The 25,325-nt window shown below is 35.5% G+C and overlaps 5 protein-coding genes across 20 annotated transcripts; 2 read left to right on the plus strand and 3 right to left on the minus strand.

The window, feature by feature from the left end:
* Nucleotides 1–86: 86 nt before the first annotated feature.
* Nucleotides 87–3,982, minus strand: LOC100119993 (inactive selenide, water dikinase-like protein). 7 transcript variants are annotated; one of them, XM_032599131.1, is made up of 8 exons: nucleotides 3,525–3,689; nucleotides 2,795–2,854; nucleotides 2,347–2,687; nucleotides 2,162–2,266; nucleotides 1,802–2,063; nucleotides 1,547–1,737; nucleotides 1,229–1,473; nucleotides 91–1,157 (listed from the first exon to the last, which is right to left on the minus strand). In XM_032599131.1, the coding sequence occupies exons 3-8, from the start codon at nucleotides 2,630–2,632 to the stop codon at nucleotides 1,005–1,007; spliced, it is 1,242 nt and encodes a 413-aa protein (XP_032455022.1). In that variant the 5' UTR covers nucleotides 2,633–2,687; nucleotides 2,795–2,854; nucleotides 3,525–3,689; the 3' UTR covers nucleotides 91–1,004. The 7 variants fall into 7 exon arrangements, with proteins under 7 accessions (XP_031785081.1, XP_032455022.1, XP_032455023.1 ...); XM_032599130.1 differs by having other exon boundaries at nucleotides 122–1,157; nucleotides 3,491–3,658; XM_031929221.2 differs by lacking the exons at nucleotides 2,795–2,854; nucleotides 3,525–3,689 and adding an exon at nucleotides 3,749–3,927 and having other exon boundaries at nucleotides 87–1,157.
* Nucleotides 3,983–4,516: 534 nt separating this feature from the next.
* On the minus strand, nucleotides 4,517–7,321 carry LOC100120062 (mitochondrial thiamine pyrophosphate carrier). 5 transcript variants are annotated; one of them, XM_016988536.3, is made up of 7 exons: nucleotides 7,190–7,321; nucleotides 6,559–6,762; nucleotides 6,151–6,303; nucleotides 5,868–6,070; nucleotides 5,596–5,743; nucleotides 5,354–5,368; nucleotides 4,517–5,274 (listed from the first exon to the last, which is right to left on the minus strand). In XM_016988536.3, the coding sequence occupies exons 1-7, from the start codon at nucleotides 7,289–7,291 to the stop codon at nucleotides 5,179–5,181; spliced, it is 921 nt and encodes a 306-aa protein (XP_016844025.1). In that variant the 5' UTR covers nucleotides 7,292–7,321; the 3' UTR covers nucleotides 4,517–5,178. The 5 variants fall into 5 exon arrangements, with proteins under 5 accessions (XP_016844025.1, XP_016844021.1, XP_008210534.1 ...); XM_016988532.3 differs by having other exon boundaries at nucleotides 4,517–5,368; XM_008212312.4 differs by lacking the exon at nucleotides 7,190–7,321 and adding an exon at nucleotides 6,935–7,112 and having other exon boundaries at nucleotides 4,517–5,368.
* Nucleotides 7,142–10,657, plus strand: LOC100120093 (malonyl-CoA decarboxylase, mitochondrial). 3 transcript variants are annotated; one of them, XM_032599128.1, is made up of 10 exons: nucleotides 7,142–7,222; nucleotides 7,877–8,097; nucleotides 8,166–8,306; nucleotides 8,380–8,520; nucleotides 8,591–8,746; nucleotides 8,834–8,987; nucleotides 9,071–9,210; nucleotides 9,280–9,415; nucleotides 9,508–9,847; nucleotides 9,926–10,244. In XM_032599128.1, the coding sequence occupies exons 2-10, from the start codon at nucleotides 7,903–7,905 to the stop codon at nucleotides 10,074–10,076; spliced, it is 1,554 nt and encodes a 517-aa protein (XP_032455019.1). In that variant the 5' UTR covers nucleotides 7,142–7,222; nucleotides 7,877–7,902; the 3' UTR covers nucleotides 10,077–10,244. The 3 variants fall into 3 exon arrangements, with proteins under 3 accessions (XP_032455019.1, XP_001603767.1, XP_016844020.1); XM_001603717.6 differs by having other exon boundaries at nucleotides 7,197–7,562; nucleotides 9,926–10,657; XM_016988531.3 differs by lacking the exon at nucleotides 7,142–7,222 and adding an exon at nucleotides 7,664–7,810.
* LOC100120128 (nucleolar transcription factor 1) lies at nucleotides 9,891–11,726 on the minus strand. The gene is made up of 3 exons (XM_031929227.2): nucleotides 11,345–11,726; nucleotides 10,911–11,229; nucleotides 9,891–10,838 (listed from the first exon to the last, which is right to left on the minus strand). The coding sequence occupies exons 1-3, from the start codon at nucleotides 11,443–11,445 to the stop codon at nucleotides 10,260–10,262; spliced, it is 999 nt and encodes a 332-aa protein (XP_031785087.1). The 5' UTR covers nucleotides 11,446–11,726; the 3' UTR covers nucleotides 9,891–10,259.
* Nucleotides 11,727–12,050: 324 nt separating this feature from the next.
* LOC100120213 lies at nucleotides 12,051–24,915 on the plus strand. Of its 4 annotated transcripts, XM_031929225.2 has the most exons (6): nucleotides 12,051–12,367; nucleotides 12,470–13,878; nucleotides 14,987–15,312; nucleotides 21,007–21,305; nucleotides 21,583–21,788; nucleotides 21,935–24,915. In XM_031929225.2, exons 3-6 carry the CDS (start codon nucleotides 15,230–15,232, stop codon nucleotides 22,361–22,363), a joined length of 1,017 nt encoding a protein of 338 aa, XP_031785085.1. In that variant the 5' UTR covers nucleotides 12,051–12,367; nucleotides 12,470–13,878; nucleotides 14,987–15,229; the 3' UTR covers nucleotides 22,364–24,915. The 4 variants fall into 4 exon arrangements, with proteins under 4 accessions (XP_031785085.1, XP_032455024.1, XP_032455025.1 ...); XM_032599134.1 differs by lacking the exons at nucleotides 12,051–12,367; nucleotides 12,470–13,878 and adding an exon at nucleotides 14,147–14,330; XM_008212319.3 differs by lacking the exons at nucleotides 12,051–12,367; nucleotides 12,470–13,878; nucleotides 14,987–15,312 and adding an exon at nucleotides 20,056–20,634.
* Nucleotides 24,916–25,325: the final 410 nt, after the last annotated feature.

A 25,325-nucleotide genomic window follows, 5' to 3' on the forward strand; every position in this document is an offset into this window, starting at 1 on the left:
ACACTGTCATAGTAATGGATCAAGTATTGTCTAACAATAGCGAGACGCTTTCCAAATTACTAGTGTAATGTAAAACAATTGAATTATTGACAAAGTAGCATTTTATTCATATGAAAAACTAATACAACGTTAGGACCTAGGTCCACCTGCTTTATAAATCTCAACATGATTCCAAACGCCTCGACAAAAATCATACAAAAGATAAAGCAAGCTTTTAACAGTTTTGATTGCTCCCCATTTTTAATAACGCATAAGCGCGACTGTTCTTACACATCGAACGATCGCGCATTATTTTACAATTACATAACGTATAGTATTCAAGAGTGATATAGTGAGGACAAAGATTAATATAAAAATTAGAATCTAATAATTGCTTCATAAAAAACGTCCTGTCTCAATACAAACATACATCATGCTAGCAGGACTATTAAAAAATGTTATATTCAAATATATTTATTATACAACAGATTTTTATAGACTTATTGCAAAGTATACAAATATCCATTAGTCTCAATTTCATATATTAGAGTTCTCTGCTCAAGTGTTTATCGGTCCTCTATAAAATTACGCTTGTATATGTCGAGTTAGCAGATGCAAATTACAGGAAGACCCAGGAATGAATAACGTTTTTTTCTTCACAATAATTCAGTTACCCCCAATACCTTCTATCGTGGACTGGGTTTTTTTTCGATAAAAAATCTGTTTCCTTAGGTACTCTACATAGATTACATAGCCATAACAAAAAATTAAGGGATAGGCGAGAAATTCACGAATGTCCGCGAATCCTCGAAGTGCAACAGTAACAACCATTTTCGTGGATTGGTAGTTGTCGTAAGCTTTCCAATAATTCTTATCAATCTAAGAGAAATGGCTCAAAAACAGAACGACTGTGCATGATTGTGCATGATAAAATGTAGAAACTCTAAAGGTCAAGAATAAACACCAAGTTCGTTCTTCTCTTCTTCTTACAAGAATGGCTTAACTATGGATCCTTGTACTGTTCATTACCAGAGTTCACCGTCTTTCTCCTTTGCTGGCACTTCGATCACTCGCGGCTTGTCGATTATTCGCGCAGTGCGATTTCCCTTCTCAACGATACCGATTATCCACGCCTGGTAGCCCTCTTGCTTTTCTATGTCTTTACAGTATGCCGCAGCCTATAATGATAAAGAAAAATGAAAATGTTTAAGCCAAAATAAGCTTGTTTTTTAGAAAAAAAGTCACACACCTGTTCTCGTGGTAGGCAGATGAGGAGGCCCCCGCTGGTCTCGGCGGAGTGTCCTTGCAGAAGCTGGAACATGTTACCGCAGGCCTTAGCAACGGCAGCCATCTTTGCAATAACCGGCAGGTTGTGAATGACGAAGGACACCTCGTTTTTCTGGTGTTTGGCCAGGTTCTGGGCATGGCCCAGAAGTCCGAAACCCGTCACGTCTGTCGCCCCGTGAGCATTGTACTTGTGCATTAACCGCGCAGCTACGGAAATCAACATTTTATTAGTTTATTGATATTGAAATGATTGAGTAATAGTATAAAATGAATTATAAACCTATTCGGTTGAGTCTAGCCATGCTGTCCATTGCACGCTGGTAGGCTTTACGAACGTCGTCTTCACTGACGACAAGTTTGATTCGGTTCCAGCGGTCTGGTTGATCTAGCCACTGATGCGCGTTGACGGCTACTTGCGTACCCAGAGGTTTCGTTAGTACCAATACGTCTCCTACCACTGCGTTATCTGGACTGCGACATAAACATGCAAAATTAAACAAAATCAAGTGATTATCAAGCGTTGGAGAAAACTTACACAATGTATTCGTTTGGCTGACAAACTGTTGTGGCAACACCACCAATAGTACACCACGGATTCACGACAGTTTGTCCACCGGTGACCGTCGTGCCAGCTTCTAACGCGGAGTCTTTGAATCCCCTCATGATTAAAGGAACTACGACGTCTCTCTCCTTCTCGGTCATTTTCGTGCTAACGCCCAACAGCATGAGCATGTTGTCACACTCTGTCACTCCCATGGCATAGAGATCACTTATTACATTGGCACAGGCAATTTTCCCTAGAAGAAAAGGTTTCCCGTTGTTTACAGTATGATAGTTTTTAAAATTCAAATGCAGAATGAGTCATATTTTAAACATATCATCATCTCAAACTCACCCATCATATACGGATCATCAACAAGTGGATAGAAAAAGTCTGTTGTCTGAACTAAACTTAGCCCGCCGTGCCTCAGAGGAGTAACGGAGGAATCCATACCAATACCTGCAGAATACAAAATTATGCTTTAATTTGTTTAAAAAATCTAATAGCGAATTTAAGATGTTTCAAAATTAAATACACACCAATGCGCGGGGTAGCCATGTGCATAAAGTGGGCGTGCTCATGATCCTGGGCACTACCATCATCAGCCTGCAGTCCCTCAAGGAGTTTCCCAAGAATCTCCTGAGGGACCTTGCACCCTCATCCTTTTAAGTCGGCAAACCGCGTCAAGCGGAAGGTTGCGTCCAGGTCATGAGCAGCCGGATCAAAAGGTCTACGCAGTGCAAGAGCATTGGGATTGCCACCGAGTTCCAACTGAGCCACGGACAAGGCATCCTGTGTCACCGGGACTCCTTGTAAGTCCGCCATGATTCTTTTCTTTGTGAGCGCAATCTTTCCAGATTATTTAAACCCAAAAATTAATCTACAAGAATAATGAAAAATGAATAAATTATATAAATAATTAAATAATATTAGTAAAATATGAATATAATTTTTTTTTTGTATTTTGATCAATTATAATATTTATACCTATTTCTTCATTAACTTTGGAAGTGTACAAATATTAAATTTGATTATTGAAAACAACGTCTGAAAAATAACATACTGCTCAACGATAAGTAAAATTCTTATAATTGTTAAGGTCTTATAAATTCTAACTATTTAATTTGTAACACAAAAAATTTGATGCATTCGGCGTAAAAGTCAAATAGTAAAATTATTGAATATCCTTAAAAGATGTGTCAAGAAAGCGTAAAGCCCGCATAACCGAGTAAGACAATATTACAGCATTTATACCACATATTGGATTATTGTTGGCACTAATCTGTCTAACCACGGTAAAAAATAAAAATACTATTTATCAATAAAGAAAATCTATAAATTTATTCAACGAAAAAGAATGAAGATGTTGATTCAAACTATTTAAAGCTCAAACAGTTTAAAATAAATTTTTCTACCAACATTGTTTTGATACACAGAGCATCTCTGACAACATGAGAAAAAATACACATCACACCTTGCCATGCTCCCTTTTACAAAGAGTCTACTGTAGTCTCAAGAAGCAACAAAAGAGGTCTACTCCATTTATGAGTATACATCACTAAAATATATATATTTATCAGTTGAGGGTGAAAGCTTTCAGATAGCATACATAATACAATTTCAAACTGACTCATGAAAAAGAAAAAAGCTGATAGCAGTTATAATAGCAGGTGTATAACCTACAAAATAATATTCTAGACGAAAAATTCGGGCCTACGAGAAAAACCAGAGTTCGACTCCCCTAACGAGCAAATGCAATTATTTTCCCGAAGGAAAATTCAACTACAGGCGCTAACAACAATCAAGAAAAGCACATGGGGGTTGGGTGCACCCTCGCGAAACCGCGACTGTACAATCACTCTGCTTGCGGCAACCTTAAGCTGCGCGAGCTCGTAACAAAGCGGCGACATGCAGGCACGCACACAGTTCCGCTGAACGAACCTAACGAGGTCCTCTCGATTATCCTCGGCGTCGGGGGACTCAAAATGACCTTCACAACGACGATCCTCGACAGCAAGTGCCCAGGTACGACTAAGTCGAGGAACTTACTTGTCAAGCTACGTGGAGGCGAAGTGTCCGGGCACCAGTGTCGACGAGGCGGGATCTGCGACAGGGCAAAATGGACGCGGCGTCGGAAGCAGTCGGCCAACTCGACGCAGCGAACGAGCCTGCCGGCCAAAAGCTGATTGGCTACTTTTTAAACGGCCCGCTTGAGACGACGCCCAGGGACGTAACGGCTACGTGGAATTTTTAGGGATTCTCGTGCTCGATCTGCTGTAGGGGTGAATTGCTTGAAAATTCCCAATCATTCCCAACAGATAAAGTTTTTTTTAAAGATTTTAATCGGGATTGGAAATTTTGGATAGGTTTTGCGTTTTAGAACCCCCGAACACCCGCCGGGGTGGTGCGGCACCTTGTTGGGCAGAAGTTTGAAAAAATGTTGAAATGTAAATTATTTATGTGAGAAAACCTTAATTCTCGCAATTTTTCTGTATAAGTAAATCTTTGCACCTTTACCGATAGAGCATGAATTTTTATCTCTTTCTTTTTTATATATTTTACAATTTCTTGATTTTATAATTATATTATTGCAATTTAATGGATTTTTTTGCTACTATTTTCTCGTGCGTATTTCCGGGGACAAAAACAAAAATATTAAAATATCATCAATTATGTAATTAAAATAATGAAGATTCAAGACACTAAAAATAAATGTTAAAAAAAATTGTTTGTAAGTTTTATTATTTTTTTTATTTTATTTTTTATAAGTACGAGGTATACTACCAAAGATTTTTGCCTTCCATACAATTTTCCTCTAAAAAATTTCATTATAATATTCATACAAGTCAAAAAACTGTAATATGATCATAAATGCATGCTTCAAGCATACATATATACAATTAACTACAAAAAATTTGTAGAAAAGTTTATGCTAAATAATACTTTCAGTTTTAATTTCACGTGAGTAAAAATTAGCATATAATTCTGTAGTTTACAAAGGTAGAATGTGTATGTATGAAAAATACAAAACAATTTTCATATATGTAGACATAAATTATGAGTATACCTTTAAAAAGCGTTATTTGTCAATTGTTTAGTGAAACATCTTGTCAATGATCAGAGTATATGAATAAAATAATAGCATAATAGGCTAGTATCACTATGATATAGATATATTTACATGCTTAGAGAATATTGCTTATTCTCTACTGGCGAGTATGACATATTTTAATGCTCATGTTCATGATTATCACGAATGAGATTCAAAGCCTGCTCATAAAATGTAAAATGCAAGGCAGTCATTAGAGCAGCTTTAAATTGACTTGGCCCTAAACCTTTAAAAAGGCCTCGGATTCCTTCTTGCTTAGTGGTTAACACAAGACAATTGACCAGACCATTGCAACGGAAAAATCCTCCAAATCCCTTCCTACCATGCTCAAATCCTTGAATTTGTAATCTCTTTCTAGCTAAATCAAGGGGATAGACTATAGTTTTTGCTACCAGACCTGCTAGGCAGCCAGCAACCAGGCTATTTATAATACCTACTTTCTTATGATGATGCTGAAAGAAGAGTTTTCAATTAATTTTTCTGTAAAAACAAAAATTGACAATGAGCATTGTGACAAAACATTTTTTAAATAGTTCTTGATCACATTGTATTATAACTTATTTTTTTGTAACATGCAAGACAAAAAAAACTAATAAATAAAATCAATTCAACAAAACTTTTTCTTTTAAAATAATATTTCACCACAGGTATTCTTCAATAATTATGTCAAAAGACTTACAGAATCTTCATTATTAGCAGGTAAAAATTTGATGTCTTTCACAAGTTCATACGTTCCAAATTGTAAACCTGCATGAGGAGCAATCTGAAGTAATGTAGGTAACAATCCACGGAAAAAACCTTTGGGTGACTCAGTCTTGTAAATTGTCCTGCAAATAAATACAATATCATTTTATTATATACTGGACAATGGTAAATTAATTTGGAAACATTTTAGTAGAAATTAATTGAATGACATCTTAGAATTTAATCTGAAGATTATTGGATACTTACGTGCATGAATGTATGGTTCCCTTATATGCTTTATTCTGAGATGATTGTGCAATTAGTCTAGTTCTTACAGTATCCAATGGAAAAGAAGTCACAGTTGCAAAGCAGCCAGCCAATGCTCCACTTAGAAAATGAACTGTTTTTGTTTTGTCACTCAAGAAATCAAATTTCTCTAGATGTTGATTAACAATGATATACACATAAAACTATAATATAGAGCAATAAAAAAAAATTAATAAAAAAAGTTTATTCAGGGTTTAATAGTAGAACCAAAACTTATACCAACCTGACTGGTTCCATATATAACTGATAATAATTGGGCAGGAACATGACCTTTCCAAAGTGCATAGAAACTTTCTTCTTTAGCAATAAGACGAAATGTTTGTAACATTGAATGGTACTTGCTTGAAGAATGTTTTTTTATAGGTTCAACTTGCAGCTAGAAAATGAAAATATTTTCAAATTCAACAAGATGTTACAAGCTTTACAAATAAAATTGAAAATTTTCATAACGACGTAAATTCATTCAAGTTTTATAGAAATATTGTAATAAAAATAATTATTCATTCATAATGTTAAAAGTCAATTATTAAATATGGTCGTCATTCCACGTAAGAGCTACAGTTTCATAAAATTTGTTCCAGATGAATCTAAGCATGACAAAACAAATTTGTAATCCACTGATTCTTTCTACCTGGAATCTAATCTTGACCACATCTAAAGGTTGGCATATAAATCTCGTCAAGCATCCGCTGGCTGCCCCAGCAATGGCATGATGGTAACCTGGTTCTGAAGAGGAATAAACCATTGTCAAGGATGTTCCGGAACCTTCGCTCGATGAACATGAAAAACTATTGATAAGCCCCAGCAAAGGAATCTGATGCAAGCCACCAATTAGCTGTGATAATTATAGATTGAATTATAATTATATATTCTTGAATCTATTGAATCTATCTCTGAAATACAAAAACATGTCACTATTCAATGAGGGCTATCTCCAGAATCTGGAAAAACCCTTAACCTGCTTTGTTTACAGTCACAGCAGAAAGTGAAAAGTACAAGGTACTTACGTGATTTACAAATTTTATTCGACTTTTCGATCCACAACAATGTTTCTTCCACGAAAATCAACGCAATTTGGATACGTTAAAATGTTTTCTGTTAAATTTGTCTATCAAATTACGAGAATACTGCGCGTATAAGTAGTAAGTATGTTGTATATATATATATATATATATATATATATATATACACCTATGAGCACTGCACATCAGAGCCAGTGAGCCTGATGATCGAGCATTGAGCACCAAACATTAAGTCCTAACCTTTCTTACGTCACGTACACCGCGCCAAGAAAGGTGAGGGAACCTGACCAATTGCACGTTCAAATGGTCGAGTATCGAGCTCGACAAGTCGGATTCAGCCATTTACTTATCAGCTACTCCGCAACATCTGCCTGGAATGTTTTTGCATTATTATTTGCAAACATGACAACTCAATACTTGCATTTTCGATTTTCGGAACCGCTTGAATTATGAATAATAAAATTACGGATTCGGGAAGTGAAATAGTTTCTTAGTTATGTTCGAATTTACAACTAATTTGAGACGAAGAAATTGATAATAATAGAGTAGCACTGCAAAATTGATGAAAATAAATAAAAAGTTGATTGAAAATTTCAGGATAACTCCAATTAGCGTGAGTATTAAGCCACTATCTTACGTGAAATGGTTTTAGTATTTCCATTAATGATTTACACTTTAGATAGTTTTGATGTACACATAAATATGTTAGCAGGCAAAAATTACATAAATATTATATCCAACTGTCAAAACTTTAAAAGTATGGGTAGATATAGATTCTAGATTATAAAGATAATATAAGCTCGTTACTCTATTCTGGGAACCATCAAAACTGACAATGACACATATCTTATCAATGCAAATGTAAAAATTAATTTATTTTTTGTGTATCATAACAAAAGTAAGAATAGAACTATTTGGAATTTATAGGTGATAAAAACTCTTTAATACTCACCATGATGATGAAGCCACCAAGCTCCGTTTTCCAACTGCCTGGATTTCTACGACGCTGCAGTAATCTAAACTCTTTTCATACAAAATTAAATACAAAGCTAAAACCTCACACAGAGGGGGAAGAGAATGCTATCAACAAAGATCTCGAGGAAATTATAGACTTCAAAACAAGAAATACTAGCAGCTGGGTCATAGAAGTAATGATCTTGGATTAAAAAAAAAATTCATATACACCAAATTATTAATGATTCTGTAATTATTCCAGACAAAAGTGAACAGTCTGTGTTTAAAATATAATATTTTAACAAAGGATGAGCGAGCCAAGTTTCTATCGTCTCTTGCAACTCGATATGCTGTAAACCACGACAAAATATGCCAGCTTGCAAAAAGATTAGCTTGCAACGAGGTTTTAAAATAAAATAACTGTAATTCAAGCATAATAAGCTTAATGTGCATATATCTAATTAAAAGTTTTTTAGCCAAACAATCCAAACCAACTGATCTCAAGAGAGCGAGCTCTAAAAGATGCCCTAACACCTCCGTATCATTGGCTGTTTGCACGAGTTGGAAGACTGGAACATGGAGTCAAATTTCTTGTAGATTTAAGAGCAAATGTCTTAGTAAGCATCAAATTCAAAAGTTAGTAAAAATGCTTATAGTATAATAAAAATTGATGAATGTTTTTTTAAGGATTTAATAAGCCATTGTACAAAGGATTCAGAAGATATTTTACATCTTAGTCAGATGGATGCCACTCTGAAACAAATGTTATTTTTGTGGTTTTCTGTAGGATTTATGAAAGTTGAACGGGTGACTTGGCAAACCTCGTGTGACATTTTACAAAAAGTATTACTTATTTTCAAATTAATAATTCATCGTTAGTAAATAATGTTAGTGAATAATTTAAAAACTAATGAAAACGAAACACGGCAGGTTTCTGACTATGAAGCTATTCACCCTGTGAGGAACTGGGCTGATTTAAAAAAACGAGTTGGGCCATACAGAAGATGTTTTATTTTTACTCATCCATCAATGCCCAGAGAACCTCTAGTTCTACTGCACACTGCTCTATGTGATGTTATACCTGGTATATTATTATTATTATTATTATTATTATTATTATTATTAATCAAAATTGATAATTTTTAACTTGAACATTGCAAATTACAGATTCAGTAAAAGGTATTCAAGATGCTGAAAATCGAATTCTTGGTAAAGTTATAGTTAATAAAGAAAGAGTTGAAGAGGATAAGACTAAAATAAAAGCAGCTATATTTTATTCTATATCGTCAACTCAAGTTGGTCTACAAGTATGTATATCATTTTATTATTGGATAATATAAAAGATCCTATGCTTAACATTTTGATGTCTTCTAAAGGGCATTGAGTTGGGAAATTATTTGATAAAAGAAGTAGCAAAACATATAACTGCAGAATTCCCAATGATAGACCAACTTTCTAGTTTATCACCTATACCAAATTTCCGAGTATGGCTTCTAGATAGAATGAAAAGAGGTGATATATAATTTAAGTTTGCTCAAATTTATTTAAAAAAACAGATATTTTTACAAATCAGTAGTATAATTTTAATGCTGTTTAATTTTTAGATATCAATACAGTTTTTACTAAAACTGAGCAAGAGTCGATAAAATATAATTTGGACTATGATCAAACAATTACGGCAACAAGAGATCTGCATTTAGATTTAAAAAAGATTTTCAACAATTCTCTTTGGGGAAATGACAAAAGATTATCGTCAACTTTGCGAGAACCGATGTTGCGAGCTTGCGCATTCTATTTATACAAAGAAAAACGGCGAAATTATGCTCTAAATAATGTTGCTAATTTTCATCTTCGAAATGGAGCCGTTATGTGGAGAATAAATTGGATGGCTGATCCATCACCAAGAGGAATGGCAAACAGTTGTGGTATCATGGTTAATTACAGGCAAGTTAATATAAGAAAACAATTTAAAAAAATATCCATACTATTTTAAAACTGTATTATTTATTTTTGTCTTTGTAGATACTTTTTAGATGAGACTGAGTTAAACAGCAGAAACTATATAGAAAAATATCACATCAAAGCTTCTAACACTGTAATTCATTTAGCAAACGAAGCTGAAAAGTTCTTTTCTACCAAAGTTGCAACTGCCAAAGAAGCAGTGGAAGAATAATACCAATACTTCTGCATGTATATTAAATTTTCTAATAATTTTTAATTTATATAAAGTAATGATCTTTAACTTCTATAAAAGGTATTGTAAAATAATAAGAATAAGTATATTTTTTACATAAAATATGTAATTTTTTGTAAACAAATACAACTACATTGTACAAATTTATAAAATCCTTACAAATTAACTGCCCTTTAACTTTTTAACTTTTAGATTTGCTTTTTTATGCTTGCCAACCATTACTGGTACTTTATGTCTAGTCACTTTAATTTCTTCTACTTTTTTGTCACTCTCATTTTCACTATCACTAACATCAATGTCAGAATAATCATCATCCTCTTCATCATTGTCATTATCATTATTTTTTTCATCTTCATCATCTGAAAATAGTTGTAACTTCTTTTCACTGTTTGTTACTTCAGTAAGGGGCTCAATTTCTTTTCCATCTTCAGAAGTCTTTGCACTGATATCCATAGATTCATCTGCACCTATAGACTCCTCCTGCCAAATGGATTGTATTATGCTAGTTTGTTTTTGTTTCCTTTGCCGCCTCGAAGGCTTTGCATCGGGTTTCTTTTCAATGGTTTCTTTCAAAATTTCAGGTTTGATTTTCTTCAATGGAGTTGGATCATCCAGGACAATTTCTCCTTTCTTAACTAAATACTCGGCATACTGCTCAGGAATACTTTTGAACCTTTCAATCTTTGCTTTAATTTGACGCCAAGTCAACTGGTAATAATTTTTACGATCCCTCACCATTGCCTATAAGAATTAGTAAATATTATTGTATTATACTATAATAAAATGTAAACTATAGGTAGCTTGGCCACATACCTTATAATCATCTCCATATTTATCCATCATGTAATTAGCAAAGTTCACTTCGTTATTAGGCAACCGAAAAAGCTTAGCTCTTGGATGCTTAGCATCTTCCTCTAAACGTTGCACAACATGTAACTTCTTTGGAACAAATTCTTCAACTTCGGTCTCACTTTCTGAATCATCAACATCCCCACCTTCTTTAATAAACTTCAGCATCTCCTTTTTTACATTTGGAATTTTGAGAATTTGGTTTGGATCATATGCTAGACCCATCTCGGCCAAATTTTTCACAGTCGACCTCTTTTTTTCCCATGCTTCTTTTATTGGTTTACTGTAATAAAAATATCTAACTATTAAAATTCTATTCAACACAAAACAATTACATAAATAATTGCAATTATAAGTAGTGATGGGCCTGGCAAATGTAACCGAAATGTGTAGTTTACCATTCAATGTTTGGAAGCTTTTCTAATTTATTTCTCAGTCTCTTTCTATTAACATTCGCTCGGAACTTCTTCCTGCGCTTTAATTTCCTTATTTTAGGCATTTTGATACTCTTATTTAATCAAAACTTCGAAAACTGCCAAACGCGTGCCGCTTGCACGTGTTTTCAGATTCAGCCAGTAGTCAGTAGTACTCGGTATTATTTTGCTGTCTCTCTTTTCAACATGGCGTCTTTTGTGACAAGCTATATATATACTGCAAGCCTTGCATAATGCGGTTGTGTGACATTGTTGTGACAGGTAAGTTTAATCAACGATTGTTACGATAATATATGAGATATATGTAGCTAAAATATTGTTTTGCTCCATTGAATAATCCAACAATTTTATCTGCTGTACAAATACATTTTATTTATATGTATAGTGTGTACTATACAGTTATCATGTAATAGGCGGGAGAATTTAAATGTTCGATATTGAAAGGATTAAATTTCTATTGCTGAACATTTATTGACGATTTCTTTGTATTCGAAAATAAATAATAAATGTTAAAAATTCAATTTTTGTTTTATAACATTGGGTATCAAATGATTCAGTATTTCCACTTTCCGGTTAAAATAATTAAGATTATGCAGATAGGTAGCGCTAGTGGGTAAAGCTTCCCTTTTTATAATAAAAAAAAATATATATATATATACAGATAGGTATATCGCATGTGTGTATATATATCTTTGTCGTCAAATGTAGGTATGCTCATAACCTCACAAAGAATGATTATTAACGATTTATCATCGTTAAATTGTAAATAATCATAGATTGCAAGAAACAACTGAAAGATGCCCAAACACAAGTGTGCTGTGTTAACTTGTAGAAATAGAGCGAAATTTGTATTTCCCAAAAATGAGAAAATGAGAAAAAGATGGCTTGAGGCAATTAAAAGACCTGATTTTCAACCAAAACCTGGCAATGGAATTTGTGAGGCACATTTTCAGCCTGAACAAATTCGGAGTAAAAGCCAGGAATTTGGTGAGTTTTGCTTATTAAATTAAAACAATTGCACCATACCTATTCTATGATCTCTGATAAAAAAAATCGAAGTACTAACTTTAAATATCATTCTTAATTAAGGAAATGTGCTTCTAAGAACTCATTTAGTCAAAGGATCTGTGCCTTGTGTCCTTCCTGCAGAAGAGAATAAAATTAACCATAAAAGGACTAATGATATAAAAAAAACATCTCCAATCAAAATAAACCCTTTAATTAGGCAAGTAGTAATAATAAAAGAAGAATATGATCTGGATAACAATGACAATATTGATAAAAAGTCAGATATTAGGTATAACAAACCTTATAATAATTGTAGTATGGATTCAGAACATCTTGTAAATGGTGATATTAGTGCTAGAGAAATTTTAGAAAATATTTATAATGAACATTGTTATTATTGTCCACCTATGCATGATAATGAAAGCATTCAACAAAATTTAATTTGTCGCTACAGCATTGAACAGTTTAAAAGTGATCAAAAAGGCTTGTTTTTTCTAACAGGTTTAGAAAGCTATGAACAGTTTTTGTACATTTTTAAATCATTGGGAAGCACTTTGAACAATGTAAATTACACTTTAGATTTAAAATCACAAAATGAAATCTCTTCAGGAGACAAACTTTTCCTTACGCTGTGGAAGCTGAAGAGGAATAATCCAGAATTTGAACTGGGCATGCACTTTGGTCTTACCAATGTAGCAGTAAATGTTCTTTTCAAAAAGATGATCATTCATCTGGCCAGTAAATGGTCATCGCTCGATATTTGGCCAACCAAAGAATTAATAGAAAAATATATTCCTGACAACTGTAAGGTTCATTCTACCAAGTTGGAAGAGGACGAAACAAAATTAGCTCTGTATGCAAATGTTCGAGCCAATGCAGAAAAGCACATTCAGTTGTTTAAAATTCTTGGGAAAAAAATGAATCCTGTGTATGTATCCATTGCCACACAAATTACCTCAGTCTGCATAATGCTGTGTAATTACAAAGAAATATTTAATAATTGTATTCCAATAAATTAAAAAAGTATATTTGTCTTGTTTTGCAATCAATTTTTGTCATTTGGAATCCATCAGTTTTTACATAACTTACTGCGGGAAGAGCATTACGAATGCATCCATCAATTTGAAAGAAAAATTCTCTCATATCGCGTCATTTTCCCGCTAAAAACGCACATCAGTCTATATGCTATCTCTTTCTCTCTCTCTGCGTGGCCTCTGCCAGTGGTGGGCCTGCGGCTGCGCTCGCGGCCAATCGCTCGACATTTCCTGCCGCTTCTTATAGAACCTTATTCGCGATTGGTCTTAGTTAACGCGACACCTTGGAAATCGCCCAGCGTAAAAGTAAAAGGCAAAAGCAGAGCGGATCAGTGTCGAAGTAGCAGTTGGGCCAGCTTCGTGTGTATAGATCAGCTGTAGAGTCGTTGTGCTTGAGTCTAGGTGTGAATTATGGGGGCTGCTCTTAAAAACTCCACAACCTGCAGAAAGAGTCGGGTGAGTACTCGACGGCTACGCGCATACTTCTATCTAAGTTCGAAGCTTCGAGGCTCCGTATGCTCCGGTTTTGTTTTCACCTTCGCGGAGCGAGACTCGTACTTGCGAGGCTTCCAACGACACTCTTACAGCTATTGCCCAATAGTGTTATGACAGCTCGGGTCTCTTTTGACCGCTGTGTCAAGTTCGAGAGCTTGCTTTGCATAATGCTGAAAGTCAAGACTGCGACGTGCATCTACGTTTTGTAATTATTGTGTCACTGAGTCGATTCCCTGATAGGAAATGGAGAAGATAATGTTTGGGTTCAGCTGATGAAATGGCTGTGGCAGCATCTCTGTAATGCAAAAAGGTGTTCTGGAAAGTGTGCTCGGGTATTAATAGAAGTGAGATGCACATGCTATATTTTGCACACACACACATGCACACCTTGCTGCGGCGTAGATTTTGATTATGTAAGTTTGGGAAATGAATGCGACAATGTTCATTGCCTCTTCAGTGGTCGCACTAGATTCTATGGATCCAAGGTGCACAGCTTGTAGAATAGAATTATTGCCTGGCCTTTGTTTATGTTTGTATTGACGAGATCATAGATAACACTAAGTCTTCCTATTGATAATTCCTTTGGCGACAAGGTTGATGACCAAGGAGACTTTGTTTACAGTTGTACTTATACAAGTTTTGGCCATCAAGTGCCTGTAATGTTTGAGTTCTCTCAGGTAATGAAGACAAGAATCGTGAAGTGAACGATAAAATTTTTCCCACTGTCTTTGAACAAAATAAAATAACGAATGTGGAAAGTTTGCAATAGATCTGTTTGCAGCTCTTATTGATAAAGAAAACTCATTAATTATCAGGTGTATCTTTGCAAAGACTTTGAATTGATTAAAATTAAATAAAACAAATGAATTGTATGAACTGTATAAAAACATGTTAAAATAACTAATTCTTCTTTTTATTGGATCCTAATACTGTTTCTAATTTTAACCAGAACATTTATTAATTACACTTGAAGTAATGATGTTCCAAACCACTTTACATACTCATTTGCATTTAATTAATATCGTAATAAAACATCAGTGTAATGTAAATCATCTCTTCTTAATTTTAGGTCAGTAGAATGGTGTCAAGGTCAAACTCCTAGGAAGCGTGCTTTTAGTAACGAAGTCCAGGAGAGAAGTATCCAACTGCATCACAACATCCAAGACCATCAGGAATTCTATGCTTTTCCAGAATATCAACTGCGCACAACTTGAAATATGTAAATTTTTCTGTGACAATCAAATTCTCCTCTGAATGAAAGAAAGGCATTTATAGTTAGAACAGAATAGTGTTTTAAGTTATAACAAGAACAATGGGATCCTCAAGACCAACCGACAGATCCATTGGAGAGGCTACATTTTTACCTCAGTGGATGAAAGGAAAATTGGATACCAGGTAATAATACTTATTATCAACAGCACAGCTGTTTTTGTAGGTATAGTCTTAATAATAACTTGTTATTAATTATTACCAGTCGTATTTTTTCCCTCCAACTGGTGATAGATAAAATAACGATAATTTTTTTTTATTCCACTCACTATCAGTAATTAATTACCTACTGGTGATGTACTTGTGTTAACCTTTTTTCATAACTTCATCTACCTCTTTCCAGAAGCTGTTTTATTTGAACCAAATCAATCAGTCATATAATAAACCGCACATCAGAGTCACCTATACAATTTCCTACAACTAAACAAGTTTTTTATCGCTTCCGTCTGCAAAATATTTCGTAGTCGTTTGTTTTTCAATTTTCGTTTCCTATTGCAAAGAGGAACACTTCTCAATTAATTAAAAGCAGGCACAAAACGTTCGCGGCCTTGATACATCGCGTCGAAAAAAACGAGCGTCGCTGCACTTTCGCGTCGCTCGGAGATAACGAAATGCACGTGCCGCGGAATTGTGTGTCGTCGTCGTCGTTGCCTGTAATAAGTAATGTATAGGCCGGAGGGGAGAGAGAGAGAGAGAGAGAGAGAGAGAGAGAGAGAGAGAGAGAGAGAGAGAGAGAAGCGATTACATAGTGAGTGATGAATAGAGGTATAAACACAAAGTGCTCCCTGCGATAAATTGGAGGCTATACGACTCTATATTATATACAAGAGGGTATAGAATTTCAGACTTTTTTTGCAACCAAGCGCTTTTCGTCAATTTTAATTTGATCGCGTGAATTTTGCATTATTGTACTCATATAAAAGCAGAGCTACAATTTTATTCTTCAACCCGCTAGTTTATTATTGCTGAAGAATAAAAATATACATTGATGGTTGAAGAATTAAAAAAATGTTCGTTATAACTTGAAAAACTTAAATAGTTCGGAAATAAAGCACACAAGAATATTATACGATTCCACTCGTATGAGATGCATGTCAAACGAAAACGTGATGTCGTATCGTCATTTTGAAGACTTGTATCGCGTTGACTCATCGTTTGATAAAATACGTAGGTACAGTTTACAGACTCACTTGGATCGTCGTCGGGCCAGCTGTATAATATAAACGGGAACGAGTCTGTTTTTATCTTAACAGTAGGGTGCAGCATATAATGTACATAATTTCTCGCCGTAAATGGCTCGAACGATTTCGTTGTTTATCGCGAGGCTGCAACAAACAATTTCTTGCTAATCTCCAACTGTCTCGATAAATCAGGCGCGAAAGAAGCGCAGCGAACAAAAAAAAAGATGATGAAACCGCATGAGATCGTGTCGTCGCTTTGTTCTCTATAAATAATGCATTCGATTTTTATGTAAGTCCCAGACAAAATATGAATTTTTTCTTAACACGTGCATGAAAAAGACCCGTTTCCATGCCTCTAAAGTGAATGGCAAGCTGCTCATTTCGAGCGTGCGGGAGAGAATGGCTATTGTCTCCCGCTACTCATAAACACTCAAAAACACTCAAAAATAATCAAATTTATGAAAATTATTGAAAATTTTTGAAAAATATTGATATTTTTTAAAGAGAGTGGTTTGCGACTCAAAATGCGCAACTTACCATTCACTCTATATGCATGAAAACGGGTCTTTACAGGCACTTGTCAAAAAAAGTACAGTGTGCAACAAGGGGGGGGAGGGCAATTTCTACTTCGGGTAAAATTTGAGCAAATCTCACCCTCGTTAGAAATCGCCCTTTCCCTCCCCCCCCCCCCCCCCCCCCCAGTTGCACAATATACTATTAACAAAGCGCTAATGCAATATTTATCAACAGAGCCTTATCGGGAAGAAACTTGAATTTCGCTAGAGTATTTAGAGACAAAGTAAATGTTGTGCTTATACTAGTGCAATGTTTATAAATAACCCGTGGTGTGTTATCTTAATTCAAGTAAACTTCTTCGCTGTAAATACTTATAAGATAATTCGAAAAATTCAACGTCGCGCGCGTTCGGGCAAAATACATCATTAAATCTCTATACGTCACATGTTGACTCGCGTAAACAGTCCGCCGATAAAGTCACGGCACACACCTCCAAAGACGCAAGCCTGCGCGAATCTGCATATATTAGTATAAGCCGAGCCGCAAAAAAAGCAAAACACACGACGAAGGCACGCGACTGGCTCAACGCGCGCACGCGGAAAGCGCGTCTATCTCTCTCTCTCTCCCAACCTCGCTCTCGTGGTCACGAGATCGGCGACAACTCGCTTTTATTTTTAAAACGACGGGCGGCGATTTATCGCGCGTAAGTCATATATATATACACACACGCACACACGCACACACACATACTTCTTATTATAATAATATTTACGAGTATTGCAAAATACCTCCTTCTTATTCGCGGTTTTCACCGGGTTTCACGTGTCGTTTAGAAGATCGAATACGTATTTCGTTTCGCAGATTCTCTCCCATTGCGGAAATTTTTCTACAACGCGTTTGTTTTTGTTTTGTGTTTGGGTATCGAATAGTATGCGATGTTTTCTTCCATCGCAACATAATCTCGACTGGAAATTAGCCTGGAAGAGTCGGAGCGAGCAGTAAAAACGCGTGTTTATGTGTATGTTATCGTCTCAACTTTGATGATAGTGAGAGAAATTATTGCCAGACAGCTTATCTGTCGCGCATCTCACTAATAATAAATCGCGGTATAACTCGTAATATATAAGCATAACCCAGAATAGAAACTCGGAGCAACCAAAAACGCATAAGAAGCAACGTAAGTTTTGCGTTTGAGCTGTGCACTTTCACTATATCAAAGAGTTGAGACCAATGATAGCGGGCCGAGAAATTGGCAGCGATTCGTGACCACAATGAGTTAGAAAGTTATTAAAAACAATAACGATGAAGCGACTGCGCAACTCTCCATGAATTCCGAAAAGAGAAGAAAATGTACAGTTTACTCGTTTTTTCAATTTCGTACACTTTAAAACTAAAAAGACAAAGTCGCGCAAGCCTTTGTTTAAATATTATAAGGTAGCTTCATTGTACGCAGCGGTTAGAAGCAAAATATTTTGTTCCGCGTCGCTCGAAGACAAGCTAACGCGAACCTTCGACATCGGAGGCGAATTCGTATTTTAGGTTCCGAGCGCTAACGCGCGGAAACTATAAATACCGCGAAACCAGTTTTTTTTTCATACTGCTCGCGGAGATATTTTCGTGCCTCGCTAACCACCTCCGCGAGTTTGATAACACTACAGCTCAACGACATCATGAACCGCGTGTATCGACGCTTTTGCGAATGTCGAATCACGCGCGTCTCGCTATAATTAAGTCGTTAAAATTTAAAGGGCACCGCGCGATGAGGACCATTTAGTTACTTATGCGGAAATAACGATTATTGAACGGTTTCGCAGAAACGCTGACGTCATCGACGATGTGCAGCGGTATAAACGAAGACGTGTAAATGATGCACGTGTCGATTAGACTCGTATGTTTGACGGTGACGTCAGGCGGATGCGGGACAAAAAACGAGTATTTTCCCGCGCGTAATTCAAGCCGCTTTTTTCATTTTTGAGTACGGCGTTTCGTGAAAATTGGCTCTTATAGTTTCATATGAATGTAATAATAATTAAAATAAATGGTATTGAAAAGAGAAAAAAAATAATTCTTCCAACGAATCCTCACAAACTCTTCAGCTTGCTATGCAATCTCTCGAGGCCGCAGCGTGCCGTGTGTTATGCTACTAATATACATATAGAACGAAAGAGAAAAAAGAATCGAGACAATGCATAGTTCGCCTCTATATACTATCGCTATCGTATGCAAGTTCATTTGCAGGCTCTCGATGACGGCACAACACTTGCCAATGAGACGACCCGCGAACGCTCTATTTCAAGAGCGATGAATAGATTGTGTACACTAGCTTGCTCGGACTTTTTCTTTTTGTCACTACGGGCTACTGAAGCTACTTGCAATACACGCAAGACCGTCTTGAATCTTCTTCCTCATAACACGATTAACCATACGCGCATAGTCGTACATCCGTTTTACCTCATCATAAAGTCGCTATTGCACAGATTTGTGATGGCGACGAATAATAATAATAATGAAACTTTTTAAGTTGCTCATAGCGCATCTGTAGTATGTTATAAATATAAACATGAATAATTTTTTAATTTTTAGCGTTGAATAGTAAACTTTAGAGTAAATATTAGATATTATGAAATTTATTGCAGTTTGGTCTCTTGAATATGTAACTTTTGTCTTTTGTTATTATTATTTTTTTTTATACCAGGTATGCCCTTGTTTTATTTAAATCTTTTTTTTTTCAATAACCTCGTCTACCAATTAAATCACAAGAGATTATGCTGTATTTGCTTAAAGTTTACTTCAATAAATTGTATACGAAATGATACAGAAATTACATGCATATGTGCAGGAAACATGTGCGGAATATGTGAATTGCAACATTTCTAAGGTTAGGATTGTCATTGTTAAAGGTATAGTTTTCTTTTTATCTAGTTTGATTACACTTTATTTTCGAACTATATTTATTAACATTTTTTTCGATATACTTGATAATAACGTTAATTTGAATACTGCTATGTATTATACTGTATATAAATCATCACTAGTACTATGATTTGCGTCATATCTCATGAGTTGCTTGTTTATACTTTTGTACTGAGTAATATTTTTATTAACTTTCATTTTCAAGTGTAAGAACTATAACTTCCAAAGTATCAGGCGAAGGATTAGGTAGTCTGTAAAATTACCATAACAGTTAGAATACTTACTCATTTTTGAAAGAAAGCGGCATTTACAAGAATTGAGAAACGTTTCTGGCGCGTGTGCACGCTTTTCCGCAAAATTCGCCAATCACCATAGACACAGCTAGCAGACGACGAAAATTGCTTCATAGATTCAGGTGTTTGGATCCTTAAACCGATTTCCAGGCATGCGTACAAACGACCTTCGCCCCACCCTCTAGACGCACGCAATGGTCATTTCCGGCGAAGAACTACCTCCCCCTCCCCCCTCTACCCTCATTGTTTCGGGGCCCAAGCCCAAGTGCATCCTAGCGTCGGAAAATCTTCCACTTTTCGGCCTACGGCATTTATCTGTGGACTGGTGAGCTGCGACAGTCGTCGTTGAGGCGTTCGTTCGGTCAGAAATCGCCGGCTGTGTCTAGAGTGAACTTGAGTAGGCGAAGTGTTCGGCTTTGAAGCAAAGGGAAAGCGTCTGTCAGCCTTTAAGCTGCATATTGATATAGATCTCTTAGCTGTTTCGTTAAAATGAAGCAAAGAAAGCATCATATTCAAATTTTTGCTAAGGCTACGCTTAACAAATTGTAAGTAACGTACTTTTTTTTGTTGTTAATATCTTTAGCATTCCATTAAAAATGTTTCTATTAACCGATGTAACATAAATTTTCTAATGTATGCACGATAGATTTCTATGAAGATCTCGCAGTTTGTTTCTGTTAAAATATGCAAGAAGCCGATTACAGGGAACAGCTACTGCTGACTCGAATCATGGCTGCATGTTTGGCAAACTAAAACGACCTGCGTACGCAAACATTCCCTGTGCCTCAATCACCGCGAAAAAACATGTGTATTAGTTTTATAAACCATACCCATTTGTAGAAAAATATTAGAGAAAAAACGAAACGTTCCACCGAATTCTATCGCAATAACTTATGAAAGCAATTTTCAACTTTCAGGTTCGACTACACGGAGAGCACCTTTAGCCCGCCAGCAGACGATACCTTCTTCTACATCCGCTACCCGAAGTCTTCGTCTCAAGACGCCTCCGCTAATAGCAACGCGGGAAACAAGGAAGGTTTCAGGCCGCTCAGCGAGATCATTGGCGGCGTCGATAGCAGTAAACCTGAGGCAACTGCTAGTTCCGGAAAGTTACTAGCCGGAAAGAGCGGCACTGAGTACAAGGACGCCAAAAACATCGACTTCAGCAAACACCCGCTGCCCTGCCAGGCGTTCATTCCGTTTACTGCCGATAAAGGTGAGAGTCGATTGCCGCACTGGATTTTTCCAGACTCGACCGATGTTTTGCGAGAGTTTGTGGTTATCATTTTGCTTTTAACTTTTAAGAGGATGACTCCTTCCTATCGACTTTTATGTCAGCGTCGCATTAATTTAATAATATTATTAAGATACATTAATATAATATTTTGCAAAATCCCAACAAGTATTTGAAAAATTCTACGTTATATTTCAAAAAGCGGCAAAGAAAAAAACTTAACAAATACAATTTCCTAACCGTTCATATTGCTTTACAGCCAATGAGCCAAAGATCATAATCGCCAACAAGCCCAAGGTGAAGCATCTGTCAGCAGACGATGAGTTCCGTAACGACAATGCCGCCGAATGTGGCCGTTCCATCGTTAACGTAGCAAATCAGATAATGTCATCCAAGTTCGGCAAGTCCAATTCTTCGGACGCTTCGTCCGCCACACAACACCAGGTCGACGATGCGGCTGCTCAGGTAAATTTTCATACTTTTTTTTTATAATTTTGATTCTTTCTAAACTAATTCTAAAATTGAATAGTTCAGAGCGATTCTGGATAATATTTCTTAAAGGCATTCGCCTGAAGACCACAAATCGAACTAACGTTTTCGAATCATTGCAGCAGAAGAAAGTAAGCCGATCGTTGCCAGCAACGCCGTTGGCCTCGCCCTCAGGTACTCCGGACAGCTCACCGAAGACACGTCGGCGAGCCTACGGCAACCGCTTCTTCACGCCAGCTTTCATACCTGACAGCAGTGGCGAGTATCAACAGCAGCAGTCTCAACGCTACAAGAATGGCTGGCTACTGAGCAGTATTTTAGGCCAATCGCGTGAGCTCATCGCCCCGAAAATCGAGGAGGAAGACGAGCAGCTAGGGCAGGAACCAATCCCCAGTCGAGCTCTCAGTCGCAAAAAGTCCATATCCTCGCAGAATCTCACCTACCTAGGCAAGGAGGATAAAAAACAGGAAACCACCAAGTCGCATATCCTCATGCAGGCCAAGCCATCCGAGCTTCGAGAGATGAACTTTTGGTCGCCGACCTCTATGTAAATCGGTCGCTTTCACACGAGCATTCATTTCGGTTTAAAATATACTTGTAAGACAGGAGCGAGAGGATCCGCCCCGTAGAAAATCGCGAATTTTGATTTTACCGTTGAATTGTTTTAGATTGTAGGACGATTTTTTGTTATTTTACTGCACGATTGCTTTTTTGGCCTTTTTTCATGATGAACTTGACGATTTTTTGCGGGCCAATGTCCCGACCGACTTTGCCTCTCTGTAAATTAGCTGATAAAAGAAGCTTGAATTTGGTTAAATCTAGGCTTTTGCGGCGTTACGACGCTATGAAGCAAAAAATTTCATTTTACTCATTACTTGATAAAACTAATCCGCTTGGTTCAACTTTCTTAAGCTGATAATTTTACTTAAGATAAGTATAGTTTGTAAAAACTACAGCTTCATGGAATAAAGTATTATATCTAACTCGATTAAGCGCATGACGTTTTTTTTTTTTTAAGTTTAGAACAGTTTTAGTTAAAGAGAAGACCTCATAGAGTTCGATACCTATCATGAATAATGTGTTTTTCTTTCACAGATATTCTTAATAATGTAAATCTTGAACTCAGCGTCTTTCTCATTTTTTATTTTGATTCGTGCGTATTTGTGAAAGCGATCGACCGATCGGTTAATGCGTGAAATCCTGAAAAATATTTCAGCGTTTTGTCATATACATATATATATATATATTTTTTTTTTCATATATTTTTATCGCACATAATCCTCTTTTCATAAAGCGAAACTTTTGTAAATTTCTTGTAAGTTGTTAGCAGTTTTATGTAAACCCTTTATTGGCTCTTACGAATAAGAGTTTTGAGTTGTGGGTGTAATACTAGAGTTTAAAGTAGTAGGGATGGTTTCAGAATAATGTTAGTGGTTTTAGATAACGATATGCCTGTTTAGGTCGAATTTGAATTATGGAAAAGAAATAGAAGTTAATATTAATTTTCCACGCGTACCTACACTGACAGATTAAAAGTTTTGACTTTTAATTGCCTTTATTTATTTATTGAGAAAGAGAGATTTTTTCAACATTCAACAACATTGTACTGTGCTTTTTTGCAAATATCATCGTCGAGAGCTTGATCTAGCCGTTTCAAGGGTCATATATAAATATATTCCAACATTTTGTAGCAGAAACTTTTCTTTAAAATCGTGAAATCAAAGTATAAGAGAATACTTGATATTTAAAGTGAGGTTGTCGCTTTGCTACATAAAGATCAATTTTAATCAGCAAATTTTTATATCAGTGGTGATTGCAGGTGATATTTGATTCAATTATTTACGATTGTTTTAGTCTAATTAACTGTGCAAAAAAGCTGGGACCCCACAGAATAATTAAAAAAATAGTAATAAACTATAGTTCAATTGTGGATTTACTCGAAAAACTAAATTCATAAAAAAATTGATAGAGAAACTTTGAATTTAGTGAAATGTGCGCGAAAAGGACGACGTGATTATCAATTTGTATCTATTGAGCAATGTATTTTTTCAACGAGTTTTATTGAGGTTCTAATAAAAAATAACAATATTATAATATTTATAAGTATATTTTTTAAATATATAACGGCTCTTTTGAATGTTAAATAATCGTATAACTTATAATGCAATCCCTAGCTACATAAAAAAGCCTGGAAACTAAGAATCTCTTATTCTCTTGAAAAAAAAACCCGTGTGTTAAAAACCACAAGTCTTTTTAAAGATTTGACTGATTATTACTTTCAGAAATACGTTGTTATCGATCATTATAATACGAAATTTAGGATTAAAAAGCTTCTATAAATAAAACTATTTGATAAGATTTGTAATACCAAATAAGATTGTGCTAAATGTGTCACATCTGTTGAGTATGTATGCCACATATCATCGATATCTTTTTTGTAAAATATCATGAGACATACAATACGCGCTATATTCACGTCTTGTTTCAAAACCTGAATATAAAATGTGATACAATATTTATATTGCTCAAAAGATAACAGTAGATTTTCATGTAATTGTACATCGCCACAAATATATATGCAAAGTGTGCATGTTGAATGTAGCACGATGAGACCAATGCACATACGAGAAATAAAATAACGAGCAGCTGAACATTGATGGAAATATTTTGCGAAACGAAATCCTTGAAAGGTATTTTTCATGCGCCATTTTTTGTGCCGATTTCAAATCCTCCGATTTTTTTAGATTTATACATCGCCAGAGCCGCATAGCGCTGAGAAAAATTTAGATATATTTATACCAATTTACCGCGTCAGTTGAAGCACTTGAATATCCGATTGGACCATGGAAAATAATGTCTCGTATCTGGTCATTTAATAGGCAATTTACACTATGCTATTGTAACAAATAACAATGTTTAAAGCTACCCCTATGAAGTTTATTTTAACATATTCAATAGTCTTTAAACATTTATAATATAATAATAATAATCAAGTGTGTGTATGTATCGTGGGACTTAAAGTTAGGTCTCATTATCAACGTGAAATTTGTCAATGTCGCATTAGGATAATAAAATTAATATATCCACACGCACTTTTAATTAAGATTTCGGCTTTTTAATTTCCCAGTACCTATATCCTTTCATAATAATCTGGAACGTAGTGATATGCTCAATGAAGATAAAACTCGATCTAATATCTATTCCGGATACACATAGTTACTGATAAATATCCAGTAATTCAGATATTCAATATCAGACTGAAATTTCTACTTTAGACTTCATATTATGATACGCCAAGACAAATGTAAATATATCGTATCAAATTAAATTGGAAAGTATGTAATTATAACTGCTGTAAAACCCATTTTCAAGAAAATTGTACAATTGTACTATATAGTGCGTACCTACAACTACCCTATCCACAATCTGGGAATACCCGACTTTGCTTCGTCTCGGCGAATTCAAATGCACTTCTTCAACTATTTATCCCGAAAGTCCATAATAAGTAGGTAT

This window comes from Nasonia vitripennis, chromosome 4 (genome assembly GCF_009193385.2).
Source record: "Nasonia vitripennis strain AsymCx chromosome 4, Nvit_psr_1.1, whole genome shotgun sequence".
NCBI classification, from domain to species: Eukaryota; Metazoa; Arthropoda; class Insecta; order Hymenoptera; family Pteromalidae; genus Nasonia; species Nasonia vitripennis.